Source organism: Uncinocarpus reesii, genomic scaffold (assembly GCF_000003515.1).
Source record: "Uncinocarpus reesii 1704 scaffold_1 genomic scaffold, whole genome shotgun sequence".
Taxonomy (NCBI): domain Eukaryota; kingdom Fungi; phylum Ascomycota; class Eurotiomycetes; order Onygenales; family Onygenaceae; genus Uncinocarpus; species Uncinocarpus reesii.
This window is the reverse complement of record NW_003052500.1, coordinates 7,478,621-7,495,856: the sequence shown is the minus strand read 5'-3', so window position 1 is coordinate 7,495,856 and position 17,236 is coordinate 7,478,621. Positions and strand designations below refer to the sequence as shown.

Genomic DNA, 17,236 nt, shown 5'->3' with positions numbered 1-17,236 from the left:
CGTCGTCCACCACTGCTTGTCTGCCGCCTGCGCTCCATTCGAAACAGCCTGTGCCTCAAGGGTATGGATGGCGATGACATAGCCGCCACTTCGCAACACATGGCCTCCCTCAGCTCCAGCGCCAACGGTAACCCTGGGAAGAAGAGGAGGAAGGCTGATTTGAAACCCATCGTCACCAACGACCCGCCGTCCGCTGCCAGCCCGTCCTCCGCGGCTACTGCAAATAACATGGCTGCACAGTCTGGGTAAGACTTGCCTTTTTGTCTTTCTCTCTATCTCCCTTTCTCTGTCTCGCTCTTCTCCCATGCCCAATTCCTCCCTGATTCTACCGTCGCCATGTATTTCTCTATTCTGAAAAGTGGTCATCCCCGGAAACGCCGCCATTATATTCCAAAGACCCGCGGCATTGCTTCTTCTAGAGATTATGTCTGTCCTTCCTGCGCAGGAGGCCTTTTCTCTTCCTCCAGCGGGGCATACAACCCTCCCTCTAGAGCCGATAATCGTCACTCGTCAGCGCGCCACCTTTGGGTATCAACTGATTCCTTTGGCAGTCTCTCGTCCTCACAGCACCCTATATCCACCTCCTATACCTCTCCCCTTTCGCGATCCCCTTCCTCCTCCTCCACCGAAGACCTCGCCGAGACTGCAGCAGACGAAGAAGACTCTGAAGACTATTGCAAAGGCGGCTATCATCCCGTCCGAGTCGGAGAAACCTATAACAACGGTCGTTATGTCGTCATTAGAAAGCTCGGTTGGGGCCATTTTTCCACTGTTTGGTTATCGCGAGATACAACGACTGGCAAGCACGTTGCTCTAAAGGTCGTACGCTCCGCCGCGCATTATACAGAAACCGCTATAGATGAGATCAAACTCTTAAAACGAATTGTCGATGCAAAACCCGATCACCCCGGTCGCAAACATGTTGTCAGCCTTCTCGATTCATTTGAACACAAAGGGCCAAACGGTGTCCATGTATGCATGGTGTTTGAAGTGCTTGGTGAAAACTTGCTAGGTTTGATCAAGCGATGGAATCATCGCGGAATCCCTATGCCTCTCGTCAAGCAAATCACAAAACAAGTCCTTTTGGGCTTGGACTACCTCCATCGTGAATGTGGCATCATCCACACAGACCTAAAACCGGAAAATGTACTGATTGAGATTGGAGATGTCGAGCAAATCGTCAAAGCCCACGTCAAGGAAGAAGAAATGAAAAACGAGAAAGAAGACCACCGAAATGGCCGCAGGAGGAGACGCACCCTCATTACCGGCAGTCAACCCCTCCCGAGCCCGCTTAACACAAGCTTCAACAATGTAGATCCATTCAAGTCCTATACCCCCACCCAAAGCTCTCATAGTAGCCTACACCAGGTGTTATATGACTCGCCAGGTAAGGTTATCCGGCCGGCCAAAGATTTCCTAGGTATTCCAGCTTACGTTACTTCAAATAGCGACGCCATCGGGGTTATCCATGAAGGATCTGCTCGGGATCAAAGACGCGGAGAAGCTTGCAGACGAGAAACAAAAGCAAAGAGAGAAGACAACGTAAGACTTTCTCAGTCTATTGCGTTTTGCTTGTGCTTACCCTTCCTAGTGACATTCTGGAACGTGAGGTGTCTGGTATAAACCTAGAGAGAACCGCAACACCGGACCAGATGACCGGAGATGAGCCAACTGTCGAGATAATTTCTGTCAAAATTGCTGACTTGGGAAATGCCTGCTGGGTCGGGCACCATTTCACGAATGACATTCAGACCCGGCAATACCGGTCGCCAGAAGTTATCCTTGGTGCAAAATGGGGTGCCAGCACAGATGTATGGAGTATGGCAGCAATGGTAAAGATGATCCATCATTCGAATTGCTTTTACAAGATTGAGCCTAATGCCGTGATCTAGGTTTTCGAACTCGTCACAGGGGACTACCTCTTTGACCCCCAGTCCGGCACCAAATACGGAAAAGATGACGACCACATTGCACAAATAATCGAGCTCTTAGGCCCCTTTCCCCGATCCATGTGTGTATCCGGCAAATGGAGTCAAGAAATTTTCAACCGTAAAGGGGAACTGCGCCACATCCACCGTCTCCGCCATTGGGCTTTACCGGATGTGCTTCGCGAGAAATATCACTTCAGCACCGAAGAAAGCAAAGCCATTTCGGATTTTCTCACGCCAATGTTGGAGCTCATACCTGAGAGAAGGGCAAATGCTGGTGGCATGGCAAACCACCCTTATCTCAAGGGTACGAAGGGAATGGATCATATACATTTGAGCGTTCCTGTTGGAAGTAGAGGTGAAGGCATCTCTGGTTGGGCATCAGAAGTCAAGAAAAGATAGATCAAGTCCATTCAATGATCTCTTTCGCTTTTGGTTGCAAGTAACTACTGGATGTCTTAACCTTGGCTCATCTTTCCCACCTGTTTAACCATTTATTCACGGCTGTTAAAGGTATACTGGCTCAATTTCCTGATGAGTGTTGGCGCGGTGTCTCCATTGAACAAGAGATATAATTTTGCAATGACTTGGCTTTCCCTCTTTTACCCCCGTTACATTGGATCCAGCGTTGTCCTGATCTCTCTCCATTCGGTTGTATTTTTCCTTTTGGTTCGTTTTCCGTCCGCCTCCCCCATCTGATAGCATACATGTTCGACCCGACCATTAATCTCCAACCCCTATATCTCGGTGCAGGAAAGCAAATGGATTTAGATAGATAGATCAGCTATGGTTGTTTTGTATCACACCCGTTGTTGGCGTTTGTTTGTGCGATGAAAGAAGGGGCGGTGGTGCCTATGATTCGACCCGAAATACAAGAAAATAGGACGGGGAAGAGATTGCATTGGAAATGGAAGGGTATCTGATATATGTTCTTTCTACGCTTCAAACGGCTTGGTTTTCGTCTATTGTTCTTCACAAAATAAAACAGAGATACGACTTGGATGACTTGGATGTGTTTTACGTCTCTCCTTTTTCCTTCCCTCCCCCTTTTCTTTGTACTTAGTGGGATCCTTCTCTCATTCCGGTCTTGCGCGATGGTTCTATTGTGCCCGCTCGTTTCTGCAATTTGCTGTCGTATATTCTCTCTGACATAAAAGGCGAAAGCGTCTACAAAGGTGTAAGGGTCGTAAAATTCTCCTTTCCAAAAACGGGCCGTAAATGTTTTAGCAGCATCCACAGCCGCGATGGGCGTTTTGCATAAAGCGACCAAATGGTATTAATTCATTCAATGGAATAACTTCCTAAGTTTTTTCCAGTCAAACACCTGCGCTTGCGTCCCTAACTCCCTCATTACGCCGATAAACCACCAAAGGCCCCCAGCCCGCAGGATGTGCTCACTCATCCATCTGCCATGCATATTCCAACCCTTCATTCCTCTCCCGGCGATTGCGCGCATCAAACCACTGCTTTTCAAACCCATTACTCCGATCCACCCCATCCCATCTATGCCCAGGGCGAATCCCATACCGATTCGGCGGCGCGGCGCCCTTGTACGCTTTCTTCCCACCCAGCCCCCCCCACCGCCGCGCGCAGACGGCTTGGTCAAAAACTCCGCCGCGGGGTCATTCCACCTCTCTCGCGCCCTCAGCTCCGCATTCAGGTCCTCATCCTCCGCCGTGCGCGCCAACGGCATATACCTCGCCTCCTCCACCAGCTTCCTCCGCTCCTCCTTTTGCTTCCGCTGCACATCGCCCGTCAGCGCCTCCTTCGCCGCCACCTCCTTTGCCGCCGCCTCCTCCGCAGCTTTGCGCACTTCTGCCCGCTTCATGGCAACATTGATAATCCGCCCCGACGCGTCTCGATAGATGGTCTCCGCCTCTTGGTTCTGCGCCTTGCCGCCGGCTCCCTTTGCACGCAGCGACGCTGCGTCCTTGGCGTGCTTGCGTTCTTGCGCCGCGACCATGGCCGCCGTCTGGGCGGCGGTCTGCAGTCCCGCCCGCGCCCCGGATTCCATTCGCAGGCCTGCATTCTCGCCGTCCTCGTCGGCGACGACTAGGGGTTTCTCATCGTCTGCATCTGTTCGCGCCGTTTGTTCCGCGGCCGCGGAGGCGAGGATTGCGTCGGCGGCGATTTGGTCCGCGTTGCTGGGGGCGGTTGGGCCGGCGACGGTTTTCCATTTGGAGGTGGATTTTTTGAATTCTCTGGTTGATCCGGCGATCGTTGCTTCTAAGCCTGTATCGTCGTCATCGTCGTAGCCCGTTCTTCGACGGGAGGGTTGAGGCGCAGCAGCGGTTGAGCGGAGGTCTGGAGGGTCGTCGTCGGCGATTATAAGACCCTCTCCAGTGTCATCGGTGTGCTTGGTCTTTTTGCGCTTCTTTTTGGGGCGATCGGAGGGTAAGGAGTCTGCGTTGAGGTAGTTTTTGGCTAGGTAATCTGCGAGGGACATGATTTATTCTTCATGTTTTGTCGAATTGCTGGATGTCGTCGAGCTGGGAAGCTTTCAAGCAAACCATGATTATGTAATCACAATGTCCACGAAGCAAACGAGGAGCTCAGGACTCTTCTCATACACAGTGATTATTGGAAATCAGGATAATATATACATAATGATAAATTCCCTCAATGAGTGGCATCGAAAAACCCACGCCTGTCCCCCATTAAAACGAGTATATAGATAACCAGACTGCCAAAATTATATCCGAGGTCTATATCATTCACAGTTTCGATCCACCTCCCACGGACGCTGGAGGTCTATCTGATGGCGTGATCAAAGGATCGTATACCGACTCAGCAAGTCTGTCCACTGGATTTGGAACGGAGTGGTGACCTAGGCCTCGAATATCAAGCAAGTCTGGGGTCAGCTGGTCAACGCTTGTGCAGCCCAAGAGTCGCATGTTCATAGTCATTTCATCCTTGAGCAATTGCATTGCTCGTTCAACGCCGGGGACGCCGTAGGTGCTCATGGCATAGAGGAATGGTCTACCAATTCCAACACCTTTCGCACCGAGACAAAGAGCTTTGATGATATCGGTGGCCCGTCGAACGCCGCCATCCACAAAAACCTCGATTTTGTTTTCCCATCCCCGGGCTCGAAGAGCCGGCATTACATCAGCCAGTAGTTCAATCGCCGACGGAGCGAATTCGAGTTGACGTCCACCGTGGTTGGACAAAACAACAGCGGGAACGCCCATTTCCACTGCGCGGAGGACGTCATCCACACGCTGTACTCCTTTTAGCGCAATGGGCATTTTGGTAATGGACTGGAACCATGGAATATCTTTCCACGAGAGCGAAGGGTCGATAAAAGAGGAGATTGCTCTTGCAGCTCCTTGAGAGCGGTCTACGCTGTTATCGGTTTGTTGAACATCTGAGCCGGGATCAGAAAATTTAGATCGCATATCTTTTTCTCGTCGACCTAGCTGTGGGGCGTCGACGGTAATAAAAAGACCTTTGCAGCCTCGCTTTTCTGCATGGTTCACAATCTTTCTCGTTATGTCACGGTCTTTATTGACATATAGCTGCAACCATTGAGTCTGCTTGTCTATCGCAGCATCGACAATCTCGTCAAATGAGCAGGATGCGAGAGTGGGTATCATCTGGACAACATCGTGAGATGCGGCGGCTTTGGTCAGGCAAACTTCGCCGTCGGCATGGCCAAGTTTGCCAAGAGCCGTGGCGGTGACGTAGAATGGAACAGACACTGGAGTTCCAAGCATGGTGGTCGAGATATCAACATTCTCGACGTCGACCAGGATACGGGGACGGAACCAGATTTTGTGGAAGGCGGAATGGTTTTCTCGCATGGTCTGTTTCCCATTGTCAGCAGTGGAAGGGGTTTCACGGGCATGGGATTGCCCTACAATTTCATCATCTGCGCCACTCGAATAGTATCCCCAAGCCGTTTTCTTCATCACTCGGCGAGCGACGGCTTCAAAGTCCATCAGGTTATAGCACTGTTCCAGCAAGGGCATCCGCTTGACACGCTCCTGGCGCGCCTCCTCCTCTGGATCCACCCCTTTGTCTTCCTGCATGACGGTGTTCATGTCGACGGGGCCTAGGTGCTTGGAGGGATCGAGATACTTGTCCAGTGTGTCTGGGGGGTGAATTGGGTCGAACTCTTCGGTCGCGTCCTTACCCGCATATTTGAGGATGATCTTCTGGCCACCCGGATGCTCTTTGTTAATGTTAGCAAAGCTGACGACCCGGTGATCAAGGCGTCCGTGGAGAGTTCGTACCGGGAAGGAAATCGGTCACATCGTAGGCCTTGCCGTGGACGATGACCCAGCATGATTTAGCAGAGTTGTGTTTCGCAATCTCCGCCCCGGTCAGGGGCTTCTTGGTTGACATCCTAACTGTGAATTGAGGAGTCAGGAGCGAAGAGCTCGTTCAGACGAGACACCACAAGGCGGCAACGAGATAGTGTATGTCTAAGAGTCTAGCAATGAGGGTATCTTAGGATTGATCAGGCAAGCAAAGATATTACAGAGAAGATGCCAACTAGTCTAGACGCAGGCGCATGGCCGGGGTTGGCGGTTTTATTAGACCGGGAGCAAAGGGAGTCCTGAGCAAGGGCAATGAGACCTATTGAAGTGGGTAGCAGGACGTTGCCATCACCGATTAGGCGGTCTCGTGCGAGAAGGCCAGAGGATCCCGTCGCTCAGATCTGATGCAGAGCGGCTTCTTCTCGTTTTATCTTCCTGCTTTCGACGAGCGAAGCAGCGAGAGACAAACAGAGCAAAATCGGAGCGCGGGAACGGATTATGTAAGCACAAGAGTCTGGCGCTAGGCCTATTGCGGCAACATCCTCGGCACAACGGGGTGCACCAGCCACAGATGCCGGCCCACCAGCCACACTCTCGGCTTTAACGACCCCGCCATTTCGGCCCAGACCGCCCGGCGGCAAAAGCGCGCGGCCGAAACGGACAATTAAGATCGCAACAACATCACCAAGGGGTTGCGACGGTGAGGCCAGGCGACCTGGTTCATCCTTGACCGCTCTGCCGCACCCAAGTCGAGCGACGCACACCGCGACATCAGAGCCGACATCGTTTGCAGAGAAGAAACACGAAGGGAGTGCGCCAGCTCCCCCTCTCGGCCGACTTGCTCCCCATGCCAAGCCGTTTCCAGCGCGCTCTTTCGCTTCAGGGCCGCTCGTTGAAGAATGGGACCTGCTCTTTCGCTGTGAGGTGGAGAGGAAAAGTCGGAGAACGCAACCCCCTGGAGCTGAGCTCCCAACCCTGGCCCCTGGTACTGGAATCGTCCCCACCAATTGATCCATCGAGCTCTGACTCTATGCTCGGGCTCTCCGATTTCTCCTCCAGATCCCTTGTGCTGGCATCGGCCCGACTGCAGCATTGTGGATGAAGAGCGACTTCCCACATCAGTTAGCGTGGAATATCTCCCGATTCCTTTGGGTGCGCTTGTCGATGAGAAGCATCAATTTGGAGATCTCCTGGCGTCATCGCATCATTAACCGGCACTGTCGCTTGGTGGCCAAACACCTCTGCTCAAAGGGCGGGTTCAGAACGCAAGAGAACTGTTCGAAGCAGCGATGCAGTGTAGAAAACTGCGCAGGGTAGGTACAATCGTCAAATTCCGAACGGACCAAAGCTGGCATCAAACCGTACCTCCGGTAGGTCTCAAGCGGTTTGTTATGCGTGTTTTGCAGCCATGGCTAGCACAAGGAGGGCCAGCCTCCTACGAGGAGATATCTCCCTGGAACGGGCGCTCGAAAAGGAGGAAAACATGATTGTGCGTCTCCAGTGGCCGAAGGACAAGTTGGCCTTCCGCGACTACCTTGACGACAGCCACCATTCCATCCAACAGATTGTGTCTCATCACCTGGGCCTCTCGCGGTCTCATCTTTGCCAGATATCCCACCATTCCGACTGGATCTATGGCGGCTTCAATGTTTGCATTCCAGTCGCTGTCACCGACTCTCGTTCCCGGCGCCGTTTTATGCTGAGATGCCCCTTGCCCTATCAACTAGGCTCGGATATCGAGGAGAAGTTGAGATGCGAAGCCGCTACCTTTGAGTATATCCGGGAAAACTGCCCCGACATACCAATTCCATACCTCTGGGGCGTCGGTCTCCCGAGTGGAGAAGCTGTAAGTACAAATATAAACGTGGGAATGCGCAAAGGCCTGACTAACTTGTCCTAATTACTACGATAATTTTAGTTTACTCCGCTTTCCCAGCTGCCGCTTCTTCGTCGATGCTTAGAACATCTGCGGCGTACTTTTTTGTGGCTGTTCCGAAAACCCCTTCCCTGCGCACTATCCAGCCACCCATCTCGCTATACCTTGAGTTCAGGCTATCTTTTGATGGATTACATTGATAGTTCGCAGGGGCAACTCCTTTCTTCCGTTTGGCCTGACGCACGTCATGACGAGGAGCTGCGGCATAACTTTTTCAAGTCCCTCTCTAGGATCATTCTTTCTTTAGGTCGAACCCCGTTGCCGCGCATAGGTTCTTTCACCTTGAGCAACGATGGCGTTTTGAGCCTCACGAATCGCCCACTGACCCTCAGGCTCCCGGCTCTAGAAAATGAAGGCATTCCTACTGACATTCCGCGAGACCTCACGTACATCACGGTGGATTCTTACCTTGCCGATATATTGCGATGCCACGACGCTCGCCTAAAACTCCAGCCTAACGCTGTTAATGACCAGTACGATGCTGAGGGACAGATGGCCGTTTTAACCATAATGCGTGCCCTGCCGCTAACCAGACGTGATCTTCGGCATGGGCCTTTTGTCTTCCATCTTACGGACCTCCACCCTGGCAATATATTTGTGGATGGTCAATGCAATATCATCGCCGTGGTCGATTTGGAGTGGGGTTGCTCATTACCTGTAGAGATGGTCTCTCTGCCATACTGGTTGACGGGCCGATATGTCGATATGCTGACTGGGGATGCGCTTGACAGATTCAACGCTATGCGCGAAACATTTATGGCTGTCTTTGCACAGGAAGAGCAGTCCTATTGCAACCGCGACCCCACCGATGAGCAATCTCGTACTATGATCATGAAAAGGGCCTGGGAGATTGGTACATTTTGGTATTTGAGTGCTCTCGCTAATCCAAAAGGAACATACAACTTGTTCCACCATCATTTGCAGCCTATTTTCGCGCCAGAACAATGCATCGATGCCGATGAAGAAGATGCCGTGATTGCGTTTCATGAGATAGTATCCAAGTATTGGATTGCGGGAGCCGACGAATTTATTGACGTGAAAATCAATGATAGAAAGCGATACCGACGAGATTTGCGAGTTAGTTTTCAAAATGCTCTGCATGTCCCTGTGGACACACCGCTACATGCAGGCTTGCCTCAGAACCAGGATGCATCACTCGACTAGAGCAATACGGCCATTCCTCTCCTCGGAGTCATGGACGAGCATGGGTGGAATACTACGTAGCGGCTGAATTTTAACCCAGTGGGAGACATGGCCTAGAAGGGGATATTGTCATAAAATTCGTATAGATCATGTTACAAGTCTTGAAATAGCAATCATAATGCTAAGTGGTATCTCATAGAAGCATCAAGCATGTATTTACTGTTCCGAAGGTGTACTCAAATGCTATCCCAAGACAAGACGGGCTTGATAACCTGCAGCACAAAAGGACTCAGTATGTGGTCTGGTTATTTATTGGGCTTGGAAATCTCTGCAAGCCTACCTTTCCGGTTTTAAGATCTTCTATCGCCTGGTCCAACCGTTCAGCGGGATAGACGGTTGAAATGCGATCAACGGGGAAGTTTCCTTGTCGATATAACTTCACGAGTTGAGGAATGATCTAGGGGTCAACAGTATCAGTTTCTAGAAAAACGGGGCAAGCACTTTTTTTTCAGTTTGGAATGCGTTTACCTCCTTTGAATCCGCAAAACCTTCAATCACGCCAATGACTCGTTTGCATGAGACAAGTAAATCCAAGGCATCGATCTGAATCGAGTCTCCAGGGCGCGGAACGCCGACCACGGCGAGCACGCCCTCGTGCCCCAGGGCTTTCATGGAAGCTTGCATAAGGGCCGACACGCCGGTAGTATCGATGATCTGGTCCACGCCATCCGGGAAAAGCGCTCGAATACCGGAGCAGAGGTCGGGAACTTGTTTGGTGTTGATGGTGTGCGTCGCGCCCATGGAGAGGGCCAGTTCGAGCTTGGAGTCCACAATGTCCACGGCGATGATCTGACCAACGCCCATGGATTTGGCGGCAAGCAATGCCGCCAGGCCGACGGCACCCATTCCCAAGATGGCGATTGTGGACTCGGGTTTGGGGCGGAGGGCGTTGAACACGGTTCCGGCGCCGGTGGAATACCCGCAGCCCAGGGGGGCTAGGTATTGAAGCGACTTGTCGTCCACCTCGCATTTGACGACGGAGTCTTGTGCGACGATGGCGAGTTTGCTGAGGGAGGATTGCCCGAAGAACTGGCCATGAACGGGCGTGCCGTCGGGAAAGGAGTATATGGGCTTCGCGCCCTCGCGGCGACGGGCGCTGACAAAGTTGTATTCGGTCATATGGGGGCACGCTCCGCACCGGCCCTCCAGGCAGGGCGAGCACTGTCGACAGGTACGGAATCCGAGGAGGACGGCATCCCCTTCGCTGAGAGATTTATCTTTCACCTGCGATCCAATCTGCCGCACGATGCCCACGCCCTCGTGGCCGAGGATGGCTGGGTAGCTTCCAATGGGCATTCCGCCATGTTGGACGACAATGTCCTAGGATTAAGGAAATGAGCACTTGAAAGCCAGAGCCCTTCATTTGAAGAGTGCTTGATCAGGTAATGGACTAACAGTATGACAGATCCCTGTGTACTTTAATTCCACCAGGACTTCGTCTGGCTGCAAGGCGTCTAGGATGACATCTCGCAGGGTAAACGGAGCGCCTTGGGACTCCACCACATACGCCTTGGTAGTAATTCTCTGGGAATCAGCCATTGCTTCTTCGATGGCTCATCAGAGAGGAAAGCGATCTCTAATTTTTCAAGCCGAAAATCCGCCATCTTGTCCCAAACCCGTCTTTATGGATATAGTTATACCGGCAACAACTCTACCCCACAGAGTCCGCTTCCGACTCGGACTCCAGCCACGAAGAAATCCTCACAGAACCGCAGTATCATTATGCCGGGCGACGTGCGGGGTGGGAAACGCCCTCGACGATCCGAATTCTCGGGAGCAGATTTCGGAAGCAAAACCGAACGGGATCGCGATCCACGGTTGGATGGAGAGGCTGCGGAAAGCTTCTTTGCAGCCGAGTTTGAAGCGGAGGTTTAATCAGCGGTTGCGGGATTCCGACTAGATATTCAATCTGAAATGTCGTGTTGTTGGTACCTCCATAGCTGTGTAGTGTTGACAAGCTACAGAGTAGTTAACAGTATGATGGCTTGTTCGCGTCTGACTCCCTAGCGTGACTCTTCCTGATGGCACAGCATGTCAGCTTAGGCTGAGTAGCCGGAGCCACTGGCATGCTTCAGCAAACTCCGGCTGCATGAAGCACGGAGAAGACAGCTTGCACCCGTGACTGGCCCTCCAGGATGAATGATACCGTCAGCCTCCTTGAATGAGTCTCGTTTGGCTGAGGATTTCTGCCTTGGACCTTTGACGATTCTCGTCCAACCGGCCTCGAAACAGAAGAGTGACTCGAGAACAATTCCACTCGTTTCACAATCCCCCAGCTGCTTTCAACCCGGTTGCCTTTCAAATCTTGCAGTGACATGAGCGTGCTCTTCCCTCCAACACTCCCCCATAGGCAGTGCCGCTCTCGTTATGAGTAATAGCCTCGAGGCCAAAATCGTCGTGCTGGGTGCTCAAGGTAAGTTGCTCCGCCCGAGCTCTGTTTCCTGCGTTAACTAACCGCTACGCTCGGTGGCCCGTCCAGGCGTCGGAAAGACCTCCCTCGTCCAGCGCTATGTCAGAAATTCCTTCAACCCCTCCACCACTGTCTCGACGGTAGGCGCGTCTTTCGTGACGAAACGCGTCCTCGATTCTACTTCCGACACTATTGTGAGATTACAAATCTGGGACACCGCCGGCCAGGAACGGTTTCGCAGCATATCCCGTCTCTACTACCGTGGAGCCAACGCCGGTGTTCTCTGCTACGATATCACGGATGAAGACAGCTTCCGGGAGATGACGGGCTGGCTGGGTGAGCTGAAGGAGAATCTCGGGGAGGAGAACCCCATCATAATTCACGTGGTTGGGACAAAGTCCGACATTGTCGCGGATGATCCAAGCAAGCGGAAGGTCCCTTTTGAAAAGACCATAGCCTACGTGGCGGAACAACTGTATCCATCGCAAGCGTCAACACCCCCGCCGAGCTCAGGAATGGGAATGTTGGGCGCCTCAGCAGCTACAGCTTCAAATCACAATGGGCCCGAGAGCAAACGCAGCAGCGGATTTTGGGGTCAAGATATCGGCTGGGACTGTTGCCACGAGATCAGTGCCAAAGATGGAGAAGGAATCGAGGAAGTATTCCGGGTCATCACTCGGAAGCTAGTTGAGCAAAAGAACAAGAAAGTCGAGGCGCAGGCAACACGGCAGAGAAGCGTTCGCAGGAGAGAGAGGCCGTCGACATCCATAGATGGCCACACAATTGACAACAATGCGGACAAACGGCGCAGCTGGCTGGGATTTCCGCCTACCTTGGTTTTGAATGACGAGAGCGAGAATGACGAGACGAATTGCTCTCCTAAACGAAAACAGGGGAAATGCTGTTGACCTTTTTCCAAACGGCACGCAAGAGCCTTTGAATGCTAATGAAGAACTACAGATGTTTGTTACGTCAACAAATGGATAGAGCGGTCATGGCGTATCGGGTTTCGGGGGCATCAATTTCGGACATGACCATATGGGCGCTTTTCATATTTGACTATTGCTTTGCTGGAGATTTCTGGTGTTGTTGCATCTATGCAGAATTCCACTCTCGCATTTCAAAGCGTTTTGCTTTTCCATCTCCTTTTATGGAATGCGTTAACCCTGCAGAATACTTTTTATAATATTAATGAAGAATACTATGGAGACCCTATTCGGGCAAGCCAGCTAGGCCCCTTTTCAGACTTGATTGCATACTATGCTCTCTGCAAAGGACAGAGCAATCTGATACTCTCTCCCAATGCATTTGGAACAGGCTGGAAGGAGATGTCGACCCGGTGACTGAGCGACCTTCCATTCCAGTGAATCAGCAGGTGAGCCTCAGTCGAGTATAAATGAGGCATGCACCGCTGTTCTTGTACGTTCCATCTCCAAGCACATACCGTCTCTTCACTTGGGAAATTCGACATGGCGTCCCAGTACAATGTCCACGAGTATGACTCCGAGGCCGAGCGCAGAAAGTATCCTCTCGTCCAGATGGAGAACCTAACATCTGCCGCTCTGTATTTTACTGGAAAGCTCAATTCTAAAAACATCGCATCCTCGCTCTGGGGCGGGCTTGCCGTCAAAGTGCTAGGGGGAACACGCGACACGCGCAATGTCGATATCATTTTTCAGGCGCGGATGGAGGACGTATGGAAGATCGTGCAAACTGAACGTCGGTATGGCTGGCTGGGGGGCGATTGCAGGCGCATCTTGTCGATTGCGATTTGGCTAACGCGATAGTCCATCAGCCTGATCATCCCTAGCACCAAGCCGGGTGGAGCGACGGTCAAAATTTTTGTTCATACGGGCCCCGGCTACGATGATTGTGAGCTGAGAGTGCCAGTGGCAGTCAACCTGTGTGAATCCGGTATATCCATTCCAGTCTTTGTCGCCTTGATCCCCTTCATAGTGCTAAGATACTCGAACGCTATGTAGGATTCGGAGGCAGTCCCAAGGATTTGGCTACCAGCCGGCTTTTATCTACTCTTGACACGCTTGCCGGGCACAAGCCAGTGCACCTCCTGGGCATATTTGATATCGTCAACATCAAACTTGCCGCTTTTCTCGATCGCCGCCAGGACAAAGATAAAGAGGACGCGCTGTTTCTAATGGAAAGATACCCGGAAAAAGTCTGTACAAGGATCAAACGCCTGCAGGTGGAAGCAGTCAGCGAATTCATCAAGGCCATTCCAGATGAGAGCCGCAATCGGCTTATCGACGAGATTTTCGAGTACAAAATCGCTGATATCACCCCCTTGGCGCATCGCGAGTTTGCTCGGCTCCTGAAAACAAGACACTATGCAATCCAGCAAGCCGCCGCGAGCACGGCTTCGAATGCCGCGAGCCCATGAGCCCAGGCTTCGCGACGGTTGGCGGCTTGGCTGGGGCCAGGGAACAATGAACTGGCATGTGCAGCGAATCCAGAGTCTGAACGGAGCCTCGCATTGTTCTGATGGCAGTTTATTTTCTCAAGGGCTTCCGGCAAAAATGACCTGCTGTCCTTCTCATTTTCGCCCGTGTGGCTACAGTTCCTGTCGTCTCATCCTTGGGAGCACTCTGTACCATCCAGGTTAAATCGCTAATAATCCATTCAATTCAAGCCCTGCTCAAATCCGTCGTAGATGTCTATGATCATGTCGCAGGCGTCGATGGACGTGCGTTCGGTCGGAACATGTGTGTCTGCTGGTAGGGGGATTGATCTCGCTTCACGCTGCATGCGTGAGCTGCTTCTGATAACTAGTTAACGCCCTGCTCCTTTTTTAGTGATAACGTCGTTTCTGGATGCTACAAAGCTCGTGGAGCGGCTGAAGGCCTCAAACGACACAGTAACAGACGAGGCGGTGCTCGATCTCGAGAACTCTCTTCTTCTCGGCCCTCCGATTGTCCAGGGCCAGTATGATCTGAATTTCCGTCGGTTTGGAGATGCGTACGAAGCGGGAGATCAGAGCGCCCGCGAGACTCTGAAAGATGTCATGATCAATCTACAGCTCACTCTGCTGGCGACTCTTCGCATGGCGCTCCTAGACAATGCCCATCCCGATATCCCCAGTTTACAGATTGCGTCGGATAATGGCCGTTTGGATACCCTGATGTGCTTGTACAAGCTGGGCCAGCGCATGGCGGCGAACCCTGTTCCCGCGTCGCTTGCGGGAAAACGCTCGAAGCCGAATATGGCTCTGGAGTCTACGCAGCGGATGCCACCTTCACTGAATACGAAGCCGTTGACGATGCACGCGAATCCTATGCAGCAGCATCCACTCCGACTGTCCCTGACGCAGAGTGATTCGTCTTATGATACGCGCAATTACCTGTCTCCCACTTCTCCAGCCAGCGACATGTCTATTACGACCCCCATATCGCCATTTAGCCCCTTCCCCAAGGATGCGACTCAGAACAGGAACACCAGGACTGCGAGCGTCGATTCTTCAGTCGGGAGTACTTTCAGCGGGAGCCGCTACCCGTATTCTACCTACTCTTCTCGGGCGTCTGGGATGGATGCGTCGATCCCACCTATTCACGAAACCGAGATTAGATCAAGTAGTATCTACAGCGAAAGCGTATACAGCGAAATATCGACTCGCCCGTCCATGGCCCCTACAAGCGGTGGTGCAGGAGATGCGTCCGTCGTGCTAGGACCTACCCGGCATGGGCCATACGGCAGAGAAGGCGGTTCCCAAGAAACTATACCTAATGAGCAAGGCGCCCCTGCTTCCCGCTCTGGGTCGCTACTTTCCGGTTTGCCAAGTCGTAAGAAGCGGATTTCGGCTTCGTCTGATGAAAAGGATATATCTGGCCCGACTTCTCGCTCCATCTTTGGTTTCAGTCGGAAAGCCCCGTCCGCTCAAACGGAGTCTGTGCGAACGAATTCCACCGCATTATCCGTATCCACGACGGGACCAGAAAGTTCCATTCCTACGGGCCTCTATCTGCCTGGCGAAGAAAATAAATTCGCTGGTTTCTGCAAAGGCGCGTGGAAACTACAAAACGGGATGAAAAAGGCTTTCCGGCTTGATTTCCGGCCTTCTGGCATGTATCTGCAAATTTCGACGTGGCGCTGCACAAAGTGCATGTTTGAAGGCCCCATGGGCCACACGCCCACCATCAGTCGCAATTCTCCCTCCGCAGCCATCCAGGGTTACGCTCGCACCACACCTCTTACTGGAAGCTCATCACAGGATTTCGACCAGCGCGTGCGCCTCCACGGTCCCACTGGAATCCGATATCGCTGGGCCTTCCTTGCCAAAAGTCATGTTTCAGTCAGGGTTGCACCCAAATCCGATGATGGAACGGAAGGCCGGTTCGCGTGCATATACTGCTGCGTGGAGCAGCGAGGGCCTGCGCCCATGTTTGCGGATATAGATTCATTCATGCAACACTTGCTGATTCACGCTGGATCGCTAAGTGGTACGATAGACGCGAGGACACAACGGGTGCCGCCGCAAGAGTTGCTAGATTGGACCAAATGTATCCTGGGGCGGGTCGCTACGGAGGGAGAAGGGTTTGATATTAATATTCCCACACCAGTGGCGGAGATTGGTGGATGAAATGGTTCCTTCTCGCCTTGGTGATAATCCGACCTTTGCATTGATCCTGATCTTATCAATGGACGGCCGGTTGTATGAAGTTATTTGATCTGTATTAATGGAATTATAGCTTAGCCTTGGGTATTAGAATGCCATCATTGTATTGTGGCTGACCAAGCTATATTGCAAAAGACAACAAGATCAACAACCAAGTAAACCAGCACGTGTTGGGCATATTCAGATCCATATTTGCAGCACTTCACATCACCACACAGCATGAGTTTTGCTTTTTCGCCTGGCCATAGAACATCTTGCTCTGGGCGCTGAGACCATCGCTCTTTGCAACCAAACTATCAATCTTCTCACCCCGCTCCAAAACACTCTCAATCGTTTTGTGCAACACAATCTTGGTCTCATCCAACTCCTTTTGAATCTTCATGATACTATCCGCCTGGGTGGGATCCTGGTATTTGGCGATATAATCCTTCAACTGCGGGAACGGCAGATTGCCTACGTCAGGGGCAATGAAGGCGGTGCGGGGGTATTTGGCAAGGAACTCGTCGAGGATCTTGGAAAGGAGCTGATGGGCCACGAGGCCTGGATAGTCTGCGTCGGAGATTATAATGCCGGCAACGCCTTCGGTCCGGCCGTAGGCGTGGAAGGTGTAGGACTTTTCTTCAATGTCTTGTCGTTGGCCGGGGCGGGTTCGTTCGGCGACGGTTTTGGAGAAAAGGGTCATGAATTCGCCGTAGCTGGAGTTCTTTTTGTGAGCTTATTTTTTTGGTCATGATATGATATCGGGGGGCGCGGCGAATGGGAAAAAAAAAGGTACCTGTCTTTGGTGAATCGGGAGAAGCTGCTGAGGTCCATCTCGCGGCACAGCTCCATGGCTGGCCGGGTTTCGTTCCGGAGGATCTGGGAGATGGG

At 52.2% G+C, this 17,236-nt stretch overlaps 9 protein-coding genes across 9 annotated transcripts; 5 read left to right on the top strand and 4 right to left on the bottom strand.

Moving 5' to 3' along the window:
* Positions 1 to 336: 336 nt before the first annotated feature.
* Positions 337 to 2,330, top strand: UREG_02814 (protein kinase dsk1; the record flags this gene model as incomplete). Its single annotated transcript, XM_002543252.1, has 4 exons — positions 337 to 1,387; positions 1,449 to 1,542; positions 1,592 to 1,832; positions 1,893 to 2,330. The coding sequence occupies 4 exons, from the start codon at positions 337 to 339 to the stop codon at positions 2,328 to 2,330; spliced, it is 1,824 nt and encodes a 607-aa protein (XP_002543298.1).
* An 883-nt stretch (positions 2,331 to 3,213) lies between these two features.
* Positions 3,214 to 4,374, bottom strand: UREG_02813 (uncharacterized protein; the record flags this gene model as incomplete). Its single annotated transcript, XM_002543251.1, has 1 exon — positions 3,214 to 4,374. The coding sequence occupies one exon, from the start codon at positions 4,372 to 4,374 to the stop codon at positions 3,214 to 3,216; it is 1,161 nt and encodes a 386-aa protein (XP_002543297.1).
* A 268-nt stretch (positions 4,375 to 4,642) lies between these two features.
* Positions 4,643 to 6,275, bottom strand: UREG_02812 (cytochrome b2; the record flags this gene model as incomplete). The annotated part of the gene is made up of 2 exons (XM_002543250.1): positions 4,643 to 6,102; positions 6,164 to 6,275. The coding sequence occupies 2 exons, from the start codon at positions 6,273 to 6,275 to the stop codon at positions 4,643 to 4,645; spliced, it is 1,572 nt and encodes a 523-aa protein (XP_002543296.1).
* A 1,323-nt stretch (positions 6,276 to 7,598) lies between these two features.
* Positions 7,599 to 9,208, top strand: UREG_02811 (uncharacterized protein; the record flags this gene model as incomplete). Its single annotated transcript, XM_002543249.1, has 4 exons — positions 7,599 to 8,036; positions 8,109 to 8,979; positions 9,019 to 9,098; positions 9,179 to 9,208. 4 exons carry the CDS (start codon positions 7,599 to 7,601, stop codon positions 9,206 to 9,208), a joined length of 1,419 nt encoding a protein of 472 aa, XP_002543295.1.
* Positions 9,209 to 9,505: 297 nt separating this feature from the next.
* Positions 9,506 to 10,868, bottom strand: UREG_02810 (uncharacterized protein; the record flags this gene model as incomplete). Its single annotated transcript, XM_002543248.1, has 4 exons — positions 9,506 to 9,541; positions 9,610 to 9,726; positions 9,798 to 10,649; positions 10,725 to 10,868. 4 exons carry the CDS (start codon positions 10,866 to 10,868, stop codon positions 9,506 to 9,508), a joined length of 1,149 nt encoding a protein of 382 aa, XP_002543294.1.
* An 828-nt stretch (positions 10,869 to 11,696) lies between these two features.
* Positions 11,697 to 12,647, top strand: UREG_02809 (uncharacterized protein; the record flags this gene model as incomplete). Its single annotated transcript, XM_002543247.1, has 2 exons — positions 11,697 to 11,742; positions 11,809 to 12,647. 2 exons carry the CDS (start codon positions 11,697 to 11,699, stop codon positions 12,645 to 12,647), a joined length of 885 nt encoding a protein of 294 aa, XP_002543293.1.
* A 561-nt stretch (positions 12,648 to 13,208) lies between these two features.
* On the top strand, positions 13,209 to 13,721 carry UREG_02808 (uncharacterized protein; the record flags this gene model as incomplete). Its single annotated transcript, XM_002543246.1, has 2 exons — positions 13,209 to 13,462; positions 13,535 to 13,721. The coding sequence occupies 2 exons, from the start codon at positions 13,209 to 13,211 to the stop codon at positions 13,719 to 13,721; spliced, it is 441 nt and encodes a 146-aa protein (XP_002543292.1).
* Positions 13,722 to 14,419: 698 nt separating this feature from the next.
* Positions 14,420 to 16,330, top strand: UREG_02807 (uncharacterized protein; the record flags this gene model as incomplete). The annotated part of the gene is made up of 2 exons (XM_002543245.1): positions 14,420 to 14,459; positions 14,550 to 16,330. The coding sequence occupies 2 exons, from the start codon at positions 14,420 to 14,422 to the stop codon at positions 16,328 to 16,330; spliced, it is 1,821 nt and encodes a 606-aa protein (XP_002543291.1).
* Positions 16,331 to 16,568: 238 nt separating this feature from the next.
* Positions 16,569 to 17,197, bottom strand: UREG_02806 (uncharacterized protein; the record flags this gene model as incomplete). Its single annotated transcript, XM_002543244.1, has 2 exons — positions 16,569 to 17,061; positions 17,142 to 17,197. 2 exons carry the CDS (start codon positions 17,195 to 17,197, stop codon positions 16,569 to 16,571), a joined length of 549 nt encoding a protein of 182 aa, XP_002543290.1.
* Positions 17,198 to 17,236: the final 39 nt, after the last annotated feature.